Here is a 16,838-nt window from a genome sequence, read left to right on the forward strand (position 1 = left end):
AACTCTAAATGCCAAAAGCCAGGATGTAACTTGTATACAGAACAAAGTTAAAGTGAAAAGACTGCGAGCGGTGTTTTTACAACGACACCTGCCCTGATAAGTTGGAACAAGGCTTCCACAAAACAAAACGGCCTTTTCCTTCTTGGTCAATGATTAATGTTAGTGACTCACATCCCTCGCCAGGCTGTGCTTCAGGCTGCTGGTGTGCAACAGTCGAAGGGGCAGGTCCAGGTTGAACTTGCAGTGGGTGTGGACGATCTCGTGCACGCCTAGCAGCTCTTCACTATGGAGATAGTGCAGCGTTAGAGACCAAATATAACACACGGAGGTTAACAATAATGAACTCACTTGTGGAGATACTCATCAGAGTTGCACATCTTGAGAACATAATGCCCGTTTGTTTTGGGAGTGAGGTCCAGCAGCCGGACGGTTTGGTCAATGAAACTTTTCACTGTCCTGTTCACTGGGGAACAAGAGATGTTAATGTTAGGCAGGTATGGAAATAAGTAGCTGGGTGGATAAATGAATGGATGGGTATTTTACCTGAGGTGGGGATGGTAAGCGGATTACTTTTATATTCAATTGCCACGTTAATTGTCAGCATCGCTTGCTGTAACAGTGCAGGGTGGACATCCAGCACTCTGGCATAAACCACGCCCTGGTTTAAAGCGCTTTCTGCATTTTTGTAGCGCGACATCAGACTGCCAGTGGAAATAGGATGACAAAAATAAATAGGACAAAGCTCAAAGATGTTGATGGTAGTCTCGGTGGTCGGAAACTGGAATAAGTTGAATCACAAATATATTTACAATCTAGACGGGGGTCAGCAACCCGCTGCTCTAGAGCATTTTTTAAAACAGGATTGAAAATAGAAAAAGATGGGAATTTTTGTTTTGTTTTTCAGGACAAAACATGACATAAACCTTGTGTATGCTTCCCTGATGAGAGTATTTGGTGAACATCGTTTTGTCATACTAATTTCGGCGGTTCTTCAACTCAACATAGTGTGGACTATGACGCAACAGTTTGTTTACAAGTAAAATCTTCCAATCCTTTTTCTCATTTTGTCTACCAGCAGTTTCATACTTTGCGTGAATGCACTAAGGTGCGCTTTGATGATATTATCAACTTGTTGGAGTGCTAACTGGGCTATTTAGGCTAGCTGTATGTACATATTGCATCATTATACCTCATTGGTAGGTATATTTGAACTTTTTAAATTTCCTTTATTTGTATCCTCTTTGTATATAATTTAATTTTGCATGTCTCATGACACATTATCTGTATGTAATATTGGCTACATTTCAGATACCATATTTTTCGGATTATAAGTCGCAGTTTTTTTCATAGTTTGGCCAGGGCTACGACTTATACTCAGGAGCGACTTATGTGTGAAATTATTAACACATTACCGTAAAATATCAAATAATATTATTTGGCTCATTCACGTGAGAGAATAGACGTATAAGATTTCATGGGATTTATGGATTAGGAGTGACAGATAGTTTGGTAAAGGTATAGCATGTTCTATATGTTATAGTTATTTGAATGACTCTTACCATAATATGTTAGGTTAACATAGCAGTTGGTTATTTATGCCTCATATAACCTACACTTATTCAGCCTGTTGTTCACTATTCTTTATTTATTTAAAATTTCCTTTCAAATGTCTATTCTTGCTGTTGGCTTTTATCAAATAAATTTCCCCCAAAAATGCGACTTATACTCCAGTGCGACTTAAATGTTTTTTTTCCTTCTTTATTACGCATTTTCGGCAGGTGCGACTTATACTCCGGAGCGACTTATAGTCCGAAAAATACGGTACTTGTTTGTGGGCCATGTTGTTCCAGACCACAGCAAACTAAAAGAAGACAGCCTGCCGTTACCTTCAACTTGGGACACACACATCTATACCTATTCTCCTTCAAAACCGCTCTAAAACAACACCTCCAGGCAACTTCAACTCTTTACTAACACCCTCTTCCATTCACATTCCATCTCCCTGGATTGTAAATAACCTAATGTAAATAATCAAATGTATTTTTAATGTACTTGTTCTTATGCTATCCGAACTCACTATGTTCTCTGCTGGCTGTACATATCCTACTAAGTAAGACCTACGTACACTGTTTCAATGTCCATTTCTCTGTTGATGCAATTGTTAAATAATAAATGGGTTGTACCTCTATAGCGCTTTTCTACCTTCAAGGTACTCAAAGCGCTTTGACACTACTTCCACATTTACCCATTCACACACACATTCACACACTGATGGAGGGAGCTGCCATGCAAGGCGCTAACCAGCACCCATCAGGAGCAAGGGTGAAGTGTCGTGCTCAGGACACAACGGACGTGACGAGGTTGGTACTAGGTGGGGATTGAACCAGGGACCCTCGGGTTGCGCACGGCCACTCTACCACGCCGTTGTTGATGACTGAAGTACTGATATCAACCAAAACTCCTAATCCCACCCCCTGGATTGTAAATTATGTAAATAAATCAATGTATATACTATGATGATTAACTTGTGTGATGACTGTATCATGCCATGAATTGATTAACGTGGACCCCGACTTAAACAAGTCGAAAAACCTATTCGGGTGTTACCATTTAGTGGTCAATTGTACGGAATATGTACTGAACTGTGCAATCTACTATCTAAAGTTTCAATTAATCAATCAATGAAACCTTTGGCCATTAAAAAAACAATATTTTCCAGGAGTTATCTCACCTTCCAAGTAGCCTCTGATTTGTTAATAGTTGAAAAAGTTGCAATGTTTTGAGGCCTATTTTCCCCCCCATCAAAATTTAGTCAGTTTGGGATTTTATGAATTTGATATCAATGTTTTGAATGTTCCTTGTAACTCTAACCTCAAAAAGCAAAAAAAAAAAAAAAAAGAATTGTGAAAACAAACACTGTATTGATGTTTTACTTGATGTGTACCACCCTAACGTGGTTCAGATGGTACTAGTTCCAAACCAACATCTGCCATCCTAGTTATGGGCGTTAGGTACTTGGGCAAGACACCTAACACGGTGTGCTCCCAGTGCCGCTCACACGGGTTTATGAATGTTTGGTGGTGGTCAAAGAGGCCGTAGGCACAAATCATTCTTGTCAGCTTTGGCTATAAACGTAGCTCAAAATGGTTGGTTCTAACGTCTCCCTGTAAACACTACATTCTTCCCCTTGGCTATATTTTCCGGAAATGTTAAATACATTTTCACTGATATGCGGATGACACCCAGCTCTACGTCAACCAAACCAACTGTTTCTCTTCCTCCTTCCTCCTTTACAGACTGCCTCAGAGAGCTCTCATCCAATCTCCTCCAACTCAATAGTAATAAAACCGAAATCTTACTTGTAGGTACAAAATCCATTCAAGCCAAAACCAGCTTGTCCGTTACTCTCGGCAATTCCGCCGTCTCACCCTCATCCCAATTTAAGACTCCGGATGTCATCTTCGACAGCACACTCTCTTTTCAAGCTCACATAAACAACATCATCCGGTCTGCTTACTTTCTATTACGTAACATTAATCGAGTTCGCCCAGCCTTAACACCACATAATCACTCCTGTTTGGTCTCCCTCACAAGTCACTTCACAAACTTCAGCTTCTCCAGAACTCTGCAGCCCGGATAATCACCAGAACCCCTTCAATCCAGCACATTACCCCTGTTCTGCAAGAACTCCCTTGGCTACCCATCAAACACTGTATCCAATTTAAAATAACTCTCCTCACTTTCAAAGCTACCTTTTTCCGTCATATCTCTCTGACCTGCTCCATGTCGCCACGACCTCACGTTCCCTAAGATCGTCTGCATTCATCCATCGCACTGTCCTCTTACATAAAATGTCCACCATGGGTGCCCGAGCTTTCAGCCGCTCTGCCCCTTATCTTTGGAACTTATTACCACCAGACCTTCGTAATATAGACTCAATATCCCTCTTTAAAACAAGACTCAAAACAAACCTATTCCTGACTACTTATTCACTGTAAATCTGTTGTTTTTATCCAATTGATTTTCTTGTTTTGATTTTGTACGGTGTCCTTGAGTGCCCAGAAAGGCGCCTTATAAGTACAATGTTTTATTTTCATTATTATTATTATTATTATTATTAAAGCCCTTTAAGTGTCTGGAAAAGAGTTGTATGAATCTAATCCATTACTATTATTACTAGATTCGGGTGGGGGGACGGGTCCTGACTGTTGTTTGTGCTTATGCACCAAACAGCAGTTCAGAGTACCCACCCTTTTTGGGAACGCTCGAGGGAGTACTGGAAAGTGCTCCCCCGGGTGATTCCCTTGTCCTACTGGGAGACTTCAACGCTCACGTTGGCAACGACAGTGAAACCTGGAGAGGCGTGATTGGGAAGAATGGCCGCCCGGATCTGAACCCGAGTGGTGTTTTGTTATTGGACTTTTGTGCTCGTCACAGTTTGTCCATAACAAACACCATGTTCAAACATAAGGGTGTCCATATGTGCACTTGGCACCAGGACACCCTAGGCCGCAGTTCCATGATCGACTTTGTAGTTGTGTCATCGGATTTGCGGCCTCATGTTATGGACACTCGGGTGAAGAGAGGGGCGGAGCTTTCCACCGATCACCACCTGGTGGTGAGTTGGCTGCGATGGTGGGGGAGGATGCCGGACAGACCTGGGAGGCCCAAACCCATTGTGAGGGTCTGCTGGGAACGTCTGGCAGAGTCTCCTGTCAGACAAAGTTTCAATTCCCACCTCCGGAAGAACTTTGAACATGTCACGAGGGAGGTGCTGGACATTGAGTCCGAGTGGACCATGTTCCGCACCTCTATTGTCGAGGCGGCAGATCGGAGCTGTGGCCGCAAGGTAGTTGGTGCCTGTCGGGGCGGCAATCCTAAAACCCCTTGGTGGACACCAGCGGTGAGGGATGCCGTCAAACTGAAGAAGGAGTCCTATCGGGTCCTTTTGGCTCATAGGACTCCGGAGGCAGTGGACAGGTACCGACAGGCCAAGCGGTGTGCAGCTTCAGCGGTCGCGGAGGCAAAAACTCGGACATGGGAAGAGTTCGGGGAAGCCATGGAAAACGACTTCCGGACGGCTTCGAAGCGATTCTGGACCACCGTCCGCCGCCTCAGGAAGGGGAAGCAGTGCACTATCAACACCGTGTATGGTGCGGATGGTGTTCTGCTGACCTCGACTGCGGATGTTGTGGATAGGTGGAAGGAATACTTCGAAGACCTCCTCAATCCCACCAACACGTCTTCCTATGAGGAAGCAGTGCCTGGGGAATCTGTGGTGGACTCTCCTATTTCTGGGGCTGAGGTCGCTGAGGTAGTTAAAAAGCTCCTCGGTGGCAAGGCCCCAGGGGTGGACGAGATCCGCCCGGAGTTCCTTAAGGCTCTGGATGCTGTGGGGCTGTCTTGGTTGACAAGACTTTGCAGCATCGCGTGGACATCGGGGGCAGTACCTCTGGATTGGCAGACCGGGGTGGTGGTTCCTCTCTTTAAGAAGGGGGACCGGAGGGTGTGTTCCAACTATCGTGGGATCACACTCCTCAGCCTTCCCGGTAAGGTTTATTCAGGTGTACTGGAGAGGAGGCTACGTCAGATAGTCGAACCTCGGATTCAGGAGGAACAGTGTGGTTTTCGTCCTGGTCGTGGAACTGTGGACCAGCTCTATACTCTCGGCAGGGTTCTTGAGGGTGCATGGGAGTTTGCCCAACCAGTCTACATGTGCTTTGTGGACTTGGAGAAGGCATTCGACCGTGTCCCTCGGGAAGTCCTGTGGGGAGTGCTCAGAGAGTATGGGGTATCGGACTGTCTTATTGTGGCGGTCCGTTCCCTGTACGATCAGTGCCAGAGCTTGGTCCGCATTGCCGGCAGTAAGTCGAACACGTTTCCAGTGAGGGTTGGACTCCGCCAAGGCTGTCCTTTGTCACCCATTCTGTTCATAACTTTTATGGACAGAATTTCTAGGCGCAGTCAAGGCGTTGAGGGGTTCCGGTTTGGTAACCGCAGGATGTGGTCCTGATGGCTTCATCTGACCGGGATCTTCAGCTCTCGCTGGATCGGTTCGCAGCCGAGTGTGAAGCGACCGGAATGAGAATCAGCACCTCCAAGTCCGAGTCCATGGTTCTCGCCCGGAAAAGGGTGGAGTGCCATCTCCGGGTTGGGAAGGAGACCCTGCCCCAAGTGGAGGAGTTCAAGTACCTAGGAGTCTTGTTCACGAGTGAGGGAAGAGTGGATCGTGAGATCAACAGGCGGATCGGTGCGGCGTCTTCAGTAATGCGGACGTTGTACCGGTCCGTTGTGGTGAAGAAGGAGCTGAGCCGGAAGGCAAAGCTCTCAATTTACCGGTCGATCTACGTTCCCATCCTCACCTATGGTCATGAGCTTTGGGTCATGACCGAAAGGATAAGATCACGGGTACAAGCGGCCGAAATGAGTTTCCTCCGCCGTGTGGCGGGGCTCTCCCTTAGAGATAGGGTGAGAAGCTCTGCCATCCGGGAGGGACTCAAAGTAAAGCCGCTGCTCCTTCACATCGAGAGGAGCCAGATGAGGTGGTTCGGGCATCTGGTCAGGATGCCACCCGAACGCCTCCCTAGGGAGGTGTTTAGGGTACGTCCAACCGGTAGGAGGCCACGGGGAAGACCCAGGACACGTTGGGAAGACTATGTCTCCCGGCTGGCCTGGGAACGCCTCGGGATCCCCCGGGAAGAGCTAGACGAAGTGGCTGGGGAGAGGGAAGTCTGGGTTTCCCTGCTTAGACTGTTGCCCCCGCGACCCGACCTCGGATAAGCGGAAGATGATGGATGGATGGATGGATGGGAGTAAAAGTACAGACTCAGAGCTTGTTGTGAAATTACTGTACTGTTTTAATTATAACTAATAATTATCCTTTTAATTACAGAAACTAAACACCAAAAAAATGTCCTTATTGTCCACAAGTTGCAGACATTCTCTATGTATGTTTTACGCTTAAAAATAGTTTGTAAACCTACATTTACAGTACAGGCCAAAAGTTTGGACACAACTTCTCATTCACAACACAGCTGATGGTCCAAAGCAACATTGATAAAGCAAGACATTCCACTGATCAGCCCTGATAAGGCACACCTGTGTGTCTTATCAGGGTTGAAGTGAAAACCATTTCAGGTGACTAAGCAGTAATCGGAGCAAAGGGTGGCAATTTTGAAGAAACTAGAATATAAAACATATTTTCAGTTACTTGACCTTTTTTTGTTAAGAACATAACTCCACGTGTGTTCATTCATAGTTTTGATGCCTTCAGTGACAATCTACAATGTCAATAGTCATGAAAATAAAGAAAACACATTGAACCGTAATATGTCAAGTGTGGGGCAAAAGCGTTGCTACAGAAAGTACCACCACTGCTAATTTGTAGCATCATTTGAAAAGTCACCCGCTAGAAAATGAAGAGTGTTTGAAACTCTGCATGTCAACATCTCCGTTCGGTGCCACACCCACAAAATGCCCAAGCAACCATTTCCACATCAACACCGTATGAAAAAAATAGTCAACAACAGAAGGAGATAACGTCCGCACCGCAGGAACCTACCACACTATTTGATTTCCTATTATGCAGCTCATTTTTATTTGACACTTATTGAAATATCTTGAGTGACATCATGCACAAAAGTGCACTTTATTGGTTTTTAACTATTGTAGGGGTGTTTTGTACAAAAAGCGCCCTTAAATTTAGTGTTGTTTTGATATGTCATCTTGGTGACATCATGCACAAAAGTGCACTCATAGCTTGTTTTAAAATGTCTGACAATCTTGCACTTTCTGTTTTGGAAATGGCATGAATGTTTGTGCCACTGCTTAATTAAAGTTTAATAAATACACTTTTGGTAAATTGACTTAGTTGTGATTTCCCTCTCTGCATGAAAGTTTAAAAGTAGCATATGTTAATGCAGTATGAAGAAGAATGTTTGAATGTAGACACATAGAATCTTTAATTTAGGTATCATGGGACTGCAGATGGCTTCACGGTGGAAGAGGGGTTAGTGGTTCTGCCTCACAATACGAAGTTCCTGCAGTCCTGGGTTCAAATCCAGGCTCGGGATCTTTCTGTGTGGAGTTTGCATGTTCTCCCCGTGAATGCGTGGGTTCCCTCCGGGTACTCCGGCTTCCTCCCACTTCCAAAGACATGCACCTGGGGATAGGTCTATTGACAACTCTAAATTTGCCCTAGTGTGTGAATGTGATGCAAGCAGAGAAACGTTTTTGCCGCTTTTCCATTAGACCCGCACGCGCTCTTCCTAACTCCCTCTCTCCCTACCTTGCTCTCTCGCTCTGTCCCGCTCTCTCTCTCGCTCGCTCCCCCGGCGCCACTGTAAACAGACGAGCAGTCCGGTAGCTTCTGAAACACTCCGCCGAACAATACAAAACTGTGGTGCACTGGACCCCAGCGCTGATACTCCGACAGATTCCCTGGGCGAATCGGACGTGTAACACGTTAGTCGTGATGTTAGCCCATACGGGGCTAATTGTGCTAACGTAACTGTAAACTCCATTGCGAGCAGCCCCCTCCCCATTGGCGCCAAACAGAGACAATTTTTGTTATTTGGGTCCAAAATGGCTCTTTCAACGTTCTGGGTTGCCTACCCCTGCATTAGTGGAAAAGCGGCAAATGAGTCAAGGCGACAGAGACGTTGCCATGGAGATGAGGGTTTTCTTATGTGCCTGGCTGCAGTCACACCGCGACACCTGTCCGTCAGTAATAACAGTGCCCGATAACCTGGACCAATTCGAACCGTTATTTTTTTATTGTTTAATTTGCATTGCCTTACACGAAGAACACTACATATATTTCTATATGACACCGGATAACACTCGGGGAGCCGTCACATTATTGCACTCGCTATCTCGGTACTTTCCCGGCTATTATCCTCCGACCGCCGTGTTGCTATAGGGAGGAAAAGCGGAACGACACACATGGCGGAAATAACATTATTCTCCGTGCGTGGGCTAAAAACAAATATATTCCACAACCCCAAACATGTCTTTTCAAAGCTCGCAGTGAAGAGAAAGGTTAGTGATGAGCGAAGACAATTCCAGGAAAAGTGGGGGATGCAATATTTCTTTGTTGAGCACAGGGGCACCCCGACATGTCTTATTTGCACAGAGAAAGTTGCTTTGCACAATTCTCATTTTGTTGATTTATATTTTGATTTTATTTTGTGTTGAACATAAAAATAAAGACATATAAAAGTATATTTTTTAATAAATCTTTTTTTGTGGCCCAGCCTCACCCAGACTTGCATCCAGTGGCCCCCAGGTAAATTGACTTTGAGACCCCTGCACTACAGTCATTAAAAATAATTAATTTTACCATCACTATTGTGGAACGCCGCCAGTCAGTCCATTAGTTTATCAAAGTGCGGTTCTCAATCAGGGTTTTTCCAACTATTTAGGGTCCTTGGCCCATGGCAAAAGACTCCACAGGAGTCCTTTGCCATGGGCCAAGGACCCTATTGAAACTGCTGTGTTTTATTATTATTCCGCACCTACGCACCCTAATTTGACCCCCTTAACATGCTTCAAAACTCACCAAATTTGACACACACTTCGGTATAGCAAACCTTCCCAACATATTAAGCAACCGATCCCCCAAAATGAAAATTGCGCTCTAGCGCCCCCTAGGAAAAAATGACAGACAAAACTGCATGTAACTTCTGTTAGGAATGTCATAGCGACATAAAACAAAAACTCCTATGTAGGTCTGACTTAGACCCAATATTCATACACTCACTTCTTTCAGCAAAAATCTACAGGAAGTTGGCAAAAACCCCTTCAAAATAACATTTTTGCAAAAAATGCCATTTTTGCCTCTTTATAAATAAATAAATGATAAATGGGTTGTACTTGTATAGCGCTTTTCTACCTTCAAGGTACTCAAAGCGCTTTGACACTACTTCCACATTTACCCATTCACACACACATTCACACACTGATGGAGGGAGCTGCCATGCAAGGCGCCAACCAGCACCCATCAGGAGCAAGGGTGAAGTGTCTTGCTCAGGACACAACGGACGTGACGAGGTTGGTTCTAGGTGGGATTTGAACCAGTGACCCTCGGGTTGCGCACGGCCACTCTCCCACTGCGCCACGCCGTCCCTGAAACGCACTCTTTGCGCTGTAATTTGACCCCTTTAAAATGCTTCAAAAGTCACCAAACTTGGTGCACACATAAGGACTGGCGAATATTGCGATCTAATGAAAAAACCAAACCCCAAAACTCAAAATTGCGCTCTAGCGCTATTTTTGAATAAAACACTGAAAAAACTGCTCCTAGGAAGAAAACATAGACAAAATTGCTTGTAACTTCCGGTAAGAATGTCAGAGAGACATGAAACAAAAACCTCTATGTAGGTCTCGCTTCGACCTACATTTAATAGATTGACAACCCCCAACAAAAATCAACAGGAAGTTTGCAATCCCCCCTTCAAAACAAAAGTTTTGTAAAAAACGGTCACCTATCTTCAAACATTATCTCCTATGAGTGCGTTTGTTGTTTTTGCTTCAAACTCGCACAGGAGAGAGATTGAACCCTTCTGATTAAAAGTATACAACAGAGTTTTGATAAGTTCTCAGGTTTTGATTTTACGCGCCTTCAAAGAACCCCTGTGCAAAGTCTCCTAAAAAAATGTCATTTTTGCCTCTTTGAGCTATTATTTGACCCCCTTAAAATGCTTCTTAACTCACCAAACTTGACACACACATTAGGTCTGGCGAAAATTGCGATCTGATGAAAAAACCTAACCTCAAAACTCTAAATTGCGCTCTACCGCCCCCCTAGGAATACAACACGGACAAACTGCTCCTAGGAAGAAAACACAGACAAAACTGCTTGTAACTTCCGGTAGGAATGTCAGAGAGACATGAAACAAAAAACATTATGTAGGTCTCACTTAGACCTACATTTTAATAATCAACATACTTTAGCAAAAATCAACAGGAAGTTTTATATTTTCACTTCAATACAACAACTGCATTACTTTCACAATGCATTAGATTCTCAAAATAGTGGCTCCAAGGCGTCTTCTAACGCTTATCCGGCAGTGGGTCTCGGGGGCAGCAGCCAAAGGCGGACCCGACCAACGCTGCTTGCAGCTTTAATTTATTTTAAATCTGTAATACTAATTATCGGGGGCTTTGTGGCGGTTATCATCTATGTTTATCGTTTCATTCTTATTCATGGTCATGGATTATTTGTTTCGGCACATGCTCAACAAGATTAAGGAACACGTTCCATTTACGCCATTCAACGAGTGAAAAACAGAGCTGATATAACACTACCTTTTTTACATGTCAAACAAAAATGATTCACTCACACCATTTATTTTACAATTCTGTTAATTTACCAAAACCAAATGTGTATAAATCAGCGGTTCTTAACCTTGTTGATGGTACCGAACCCCACCAGTTTTAATAAGCACATTCACCGAACCCTTTTTAGTGAAAAATAAAATGTTTTTTTTATTTTCAAATTCAAGACAAAGTTATATGTTGTTGTTTTTTTTGTTTTAAATAGTGCACAACATGAACCATGCATGAACATCACCTTGTTCAAAAAACAAAACCAACAGTGCATGAACTCACAACAAATGACACACTTGCAAATTAGATGTAAAATTAGAGGGACCATTGTTTGGGGGGTATCCATAATACTTAGACTTCCTTTTTATTGTCATTCAAATGTTAACTTTAAAGTTCAGATACCCCGATAGGGAGATGTTTTTTTTTACACGATTGATTTATTGATTGAATGACACTTGTTTTAGTAGATTGCACAGTACAGTACATATTCCGTACAACTGACCACTAAATGGTAACACCCCAATAAGTTTTTCAACTTGTTTAATTAAGTCGGGGTCTACGTTAATCAATTCATGGGTCTGGTGTGGGAACGTAGATCGACCGGTAAATTGAGAGCTTTGCCTTCCGGCTCAGCTCCTTCTTCACCACAACGGATCGATACAGCGTCCGCATTACTGAAGACGCCGCACCGATCCGCCTGTCGATCTCACAATCCACTCTTCCCCCAATCGTGAACAAGACTCCTAGGTACTTGAACTCCTCGTTCCCATCCTCACCTATGGTCATGAGCTTTGGGTCATGACCGAAAGGATAAGATCATGGGTACAAGCGGCCGAAATGAGTTTCCTCCGCCGGGTGGCGGGGCTCTCCCTTAGAGATAGGTTGAGAAGCTCTGCCATCCGGGAGGAACTCAAAGTAAAGCCGCTGCTCCTCCACATCGAGAGGAGCCAGATGAGGTGGTTCGGGCATCTGGTCAGGATGCCACCCGAACGCCTCCCTAGGGAGGTGTTTAGGGCACGTCCAACCGGTAGGAGGCCACGGGGAAGACCCAGGACACGTAGGGAAGACTATGTCTCCCGGCTGGCCTGGGAACGCCTCGGGATCCCCCGGGAAGAGCTAGACGAAGTGGCTGGGGAGAGGGAAGTCTGGGCTTCCCTGCTTAGGCTGCTGCCCCCACGACCCGACCTCGGATAAGCGGAAGAAGATGGATGGATGGGTCTGGTGTGTCTTGAACACTGCGGAGGAGGCTCAGCTGAACCCCTGAGGCAGACTCACCGAACCCCTAGGGCAGTGGTTCTTAACCTGGGTTCAATCGAACCCTAGGGGTTCGGTGAGTCGGTCTCAGGGGTTCGGCAGAGGTCAAAACACACCCGACTCATTGTGTAAATACAAACTTACGGATACGGAAACAGCTGACTGATTTGCAGGTGGGTATTTTGTTGTGAGTTTATGCACTGTGTTGGTTTTGTTGTTTGAACAAGGTGATGTTCATGCACGGTTCATTTTGTGCACCACTAAAAAAACATGGTAACACTTTAGTATGGGGAACATATTCACCATTAATTAGTTGCTTAATAACATGCAAATTAGTAACATATTGGCTCTTAACTAGTCATTATTAAGTACTTATTAATGCCTTATTCAGCATGGCCTTATTACAGTATAACCCTAACCCTCTAACCCTAACCAAATACTCTAAAATAAGTCTTTATTACTTAAAATATGTTCCACTACTCTCCAAATAACTAAATGAAATCTTTGTTACTTATAATGTGTCCCCCATTCTAGAGTGTTACCAAAAACATCTAACTTTGTCTTGAATTAGAAAAAAACAAAACGTTTTTTTTTCTCACTAAAGAAGGGTTGGGTGAATGCACATATGAAACTGGTGGGGTTCGATACGTCCAACAAGGTTCAGAACCACTGCCCTGGGGTTCGATCGAACCCAGGTTAAGAACCACTGGTATAAATATTACAGGCTTTTTGGTGGACAGACAAAGAAGGCATTATTACATACTTGGATGCTGCTTGGCAAAATGCAGCCATGGTTCTGGTGCTACCTTGTGGAGTATCGATCAGTTTGATGGTCCATTGATCCTGATGTGCAAGAGAAGTGTTTAAGACTGATGTTCCATCATCCTTTTTGTTTTGTTTTATATCAACTCTTTATGGTACTCACCATCACCACGCCATCAGTCTGTGTGTTGGAGTGGCTCAGTTTGTGGCCAGGAACACTCAGGTCAACGGAGAACCTGTGGCCAAGCGACTCATGGTGCCTGGGGATTATGGGAGGGGACACGAGCAAATTTGTGCTCGGGACTCGGACGGGAGGACGAGGGGCTAGTGGCGGTTTATGTGTTCCTTTGTCAATGGTATCTTTAAGACTTCCTTGAGCCCTGAGGGGGTTTGCCGGCTCAGGCTGAGATTGATGCAGTGGTCCATTGGACAAAAAATCAATATCCTCGTAAAGATGCGATTCATCTTCAGTCAGAGATTCTGAGGGGGTGAAGATGTTTGCATTTTGGCTTTGGACGGTTTTACGAGGTGGTACAGGTGGTGGTCCAAGAGATTGGCGATTTGTTGGTCCATAGGATGGTTGATGTGGCGATCCACGTGATAGGAAGTATGGTGGTGCAGATGGCTCCATTACATTATATTGTAGTCAAGGGTCTAGAATAATTCATTGTGGGAAACACTGCAAGAAAGTATCACATGGTAAGATCGTGAGACAGCAATTTATGACAGAAGCTGAGGCTCTTGATCATGGGTGTCCAAAGTGTGGCCCGGGGGCCATTTGCGGCCCAAAATACGGTACTGGCCAAAAGTTTGGACACAGCTTCTCCTCATTCAATGTGTTTTCTTTATTTTCATGACTATTTACATTGTAGATAGTCACATCAAAACTATGAATGAACACATGTGGAGTTATGTACTTAAACAAAGGTGAAATAACTGAAAACATGTTTTATATTCTAGTTTCTCCAAAATAGCCACCCTTTGCTCTGATTACTGCTTTGCACGCTCTTGGCATTCTCTCCATGAGCTTCAAGCACACCATTTCAAGTGACCACCTCTTAAAGCTCATCCAGAGAATGCCAAGAATGTGCAAAGCGGTAATCAGAGCAAAGGGTGGCTATTTTGAAGAAACTAGAATACAAAACATTCATAGTTTTGATGCCTTCAGTGAAAATCTACAAACCCCGTTTCCATATGAGTTGGGAAATTGTGTTAGATGTAAATATAAACGGAATACAATGATTTGCAAATCCTTTTCAACCCATATTCAGTTGAATATGCTACAAAGACAACATATTTGATGTTAAAACGGATAAATATATATTTTTTGCATTTAATCATTAATTTTAAAAATTTGATGCTAGCAACACCTGACAAAGAAGTTGGGAAAGGTGGCAAAAAATACTGATAAAGTTGAGGAATGCTCAAACACTTATTTGGAACATCCCACAGGTGTGCAGGCTAATTGGGAACAGGTGGGTGCCATGATTGGGTATAAAACAGCTTGCATGAAATGCTAAGTAATTCACAAACAAGGATGGGGTGAGGGTCACCACTTTGTAAGCAAATTGTCAAACAGTTTAAGAACAACATTTCTCAACGAGCTATTGCAAGGAATTTAGGGATTTTACCATCTACTGTCCGTAAAATCATAAAAAAGTTCAGAGAATCTGGAGACATCACTGCACGTAAGCGATGATGTTACGGACTTTTGATCCCTCAAGCAGTACTGCATCAAAAGCCGACATCAGTGTGTAAAGGATATCACCACATGGGCTTGTGAACACTTCATAAAACCACTGTCAGTAACTACAGTTGGTCGCTACATTTGTAAGTGCAAGTTAAAACTCTACTATGCGAAGCCAAACCCATTTATCAACAATATCCTGAAACGCCGCCGGCTTGGCTGGGCCCGAGCTCACCTAAGATGGACTGATGCAAAGTGGAAAAGTGTTCTGTGGTCTGACGAGTCCACATTTCAAATTATATTTGGAAACAGAGGACGTGGTGTCCTCCAGAACAAAGAGGAAAATAACCATTCGGATTGTTATAGGCGCAAAGTTCAAAAGCCAGCATCTGTGATGGTATGGGGGTGTTTTAGTGGCCAAGGCATGGGTAACTTACACATCTGTGAAGGCACCATTAATGCTGAATGGTCCATACAGGTTTTGGAGCAACATATGTTGTCATCCAAGCAACGTTAACATGGACGCCCCTGCTTATTTCAGCAAGACAAGTGTTACAACAGTGTGGCTTCGTAGTAAAAGAGTACGGGTACTTTCCTGGTCCGCCTGCAGTCCAGACCTGTCTCCCATCGAGAATGTGTGGCGTATTATGAAGCGTAAAATACGACAGCGGAGAACCCGGACTGTTGAACGACTGAAGCTCTACATAAAACAAGAATGGGAAAGAATTCCACTTTCAAATTTTCAACAATTAGTTTCCTCAGTTCCCAAACGTTTATTGAGTGTTGTTAAAAGAAAAGGTGATGTAACACAGTGGTGAACATGCCCTTTCCCAACTACTTTGGCACATGTTGCAGTCATGAAATTCTAAAAAAATAACGTTTATGAGTTTGAACATCAAATATCTTGTCTTTGTAGCATATACAAATCATTGTATTCTGTTTATATTTACATGTAACACAATTTCCCAACTAATATGGAAACAGGGTTTGTATTAGATATGCCGGCCCTCAGACACATTTTTTTTCTCTAAATGTGGCCCCCGAGTCAAAATAATTGCCCAGGCCTGGTTTTGAACATTAAAAATATTAAAATTCCCCACCATGCTTTAATTTTTTTAGTGCGCGGCCCTCGATGGAAAAAGTTTGGACACCCTTCTCTTGATTAATCAGTAACAGCATTTCAAATCTTACCAGGAATGTTGCAGGGCGCCAATGTCTGGACTATTCTGTGTTGTTTATTCTGTGTTGTTTACATGTTTAAAAACAGGTTTTGTTGACACATGTTTAAAAACATGGCATCCACATGAAAGACGCACAATTTTAAGGAAATATCTCAACTTCCAATGTAGTAGTATCTCATACAATTTCAGACGGGCAAAGTATGACAGACGCGTAGACACGTATTAAAAACAGCATTAGATTAGAAGACTTGAAAGAAATAAGATTAGTAACTTACATTGAAGCGGGCTCGGGGTCACGTGCCTCAGAGACTAGCAGCACATCACGCTCGGCGAGTCTAACCTGAACACTTGTTTGCTTCTTCTTGGCTCCTCCCACTTCCGCCCACTGCCCACAACAATGACAATACTTCCTCTAGTGGAGGATTACTAGTATTACACCGGGCAGAAGCAGGGCCAGCCATTGAAATACTGTACTTAAAGTCCTACTGAAAGCCACTACTACCGACAACGCAGTCTGATAGTTTATATATCAATGATGAAATATTACAACACATGCCAATATGGCCTTATTAGTTTACTAAATTGCAATTTAAAATTTCGCCCGAAACATCCTGTTGAAAATGTCG

The 16,838-nt window shown here is 43.7% G+C and overlaps 1 protein-coding gene across 6 annotated transcripts in view; it reads right to left on the bottom strand.

Moving 5' to 3' along the window:
- Nucleotides 1-16,634, bottom strand: part of LOC133562872 (phosphatidylinositol 3-kinase C2 domain-containing subunit gamma-like) — a 74,098-nt gene extending 57,464 nt beyond the window's left edge. For 5 of the 6 annotated variants that reach the window (XR_009808922.1, XM_061916680.1, XM_061916678.1 and 2 more), the window contains exons 1-6: nucleotides 16,488-16,634; nucleotides 13,508-14,023; nucleotides 13,346-13,425; nucleotides 544-701; nucleotides 349-463; nucleotides 172-283 (exon numbers count right to left, since the gene is read on the bottom strand). Coding sequence is in view for 5 of the 6 variants with exons in the window: in XM_061916680.1 (XP_061772664.1) it covers nucleotides 172-283; nucleotides 349-463; nucleotides 544-701; nucleotides 13,346-13,425; nucleotides 13,508-13,975 (933 nt within the window). In the remaining variant the exon portion in view is untranslated. Of the gene's footprint in view, nucleotides 1-171; nucleotides 284-348; nucleotides 464-543; nucleotides 702-13,345; nucleotides 13,426-13,507; nucleotides 14,024-16,222; nucleotides 16,390-16,487 lie in introns of those variants that run through there. The other variant, XM_061916677.1, reaches the window with a different exon arrangement.
- Nucleotides 16,635-16,838: the final 204 nt, after the last annotated feature.

Source organism: Nerophis ophidion, linkage group LG12 (genome assembly GCF_033978795.1).
Source record: "Nerophis ophidion isolate RoL-2023_Sa linkage group LG12, RoL_Noph_v1.0, whole genome shotgun sequence".
NCBI classification, from domain to species: Eukaryota; Metazoa; Chordata; class Actinopteri; order Syngnathiformes; family Syngnathidae; genus Nerophis; species Nerophis ophidion.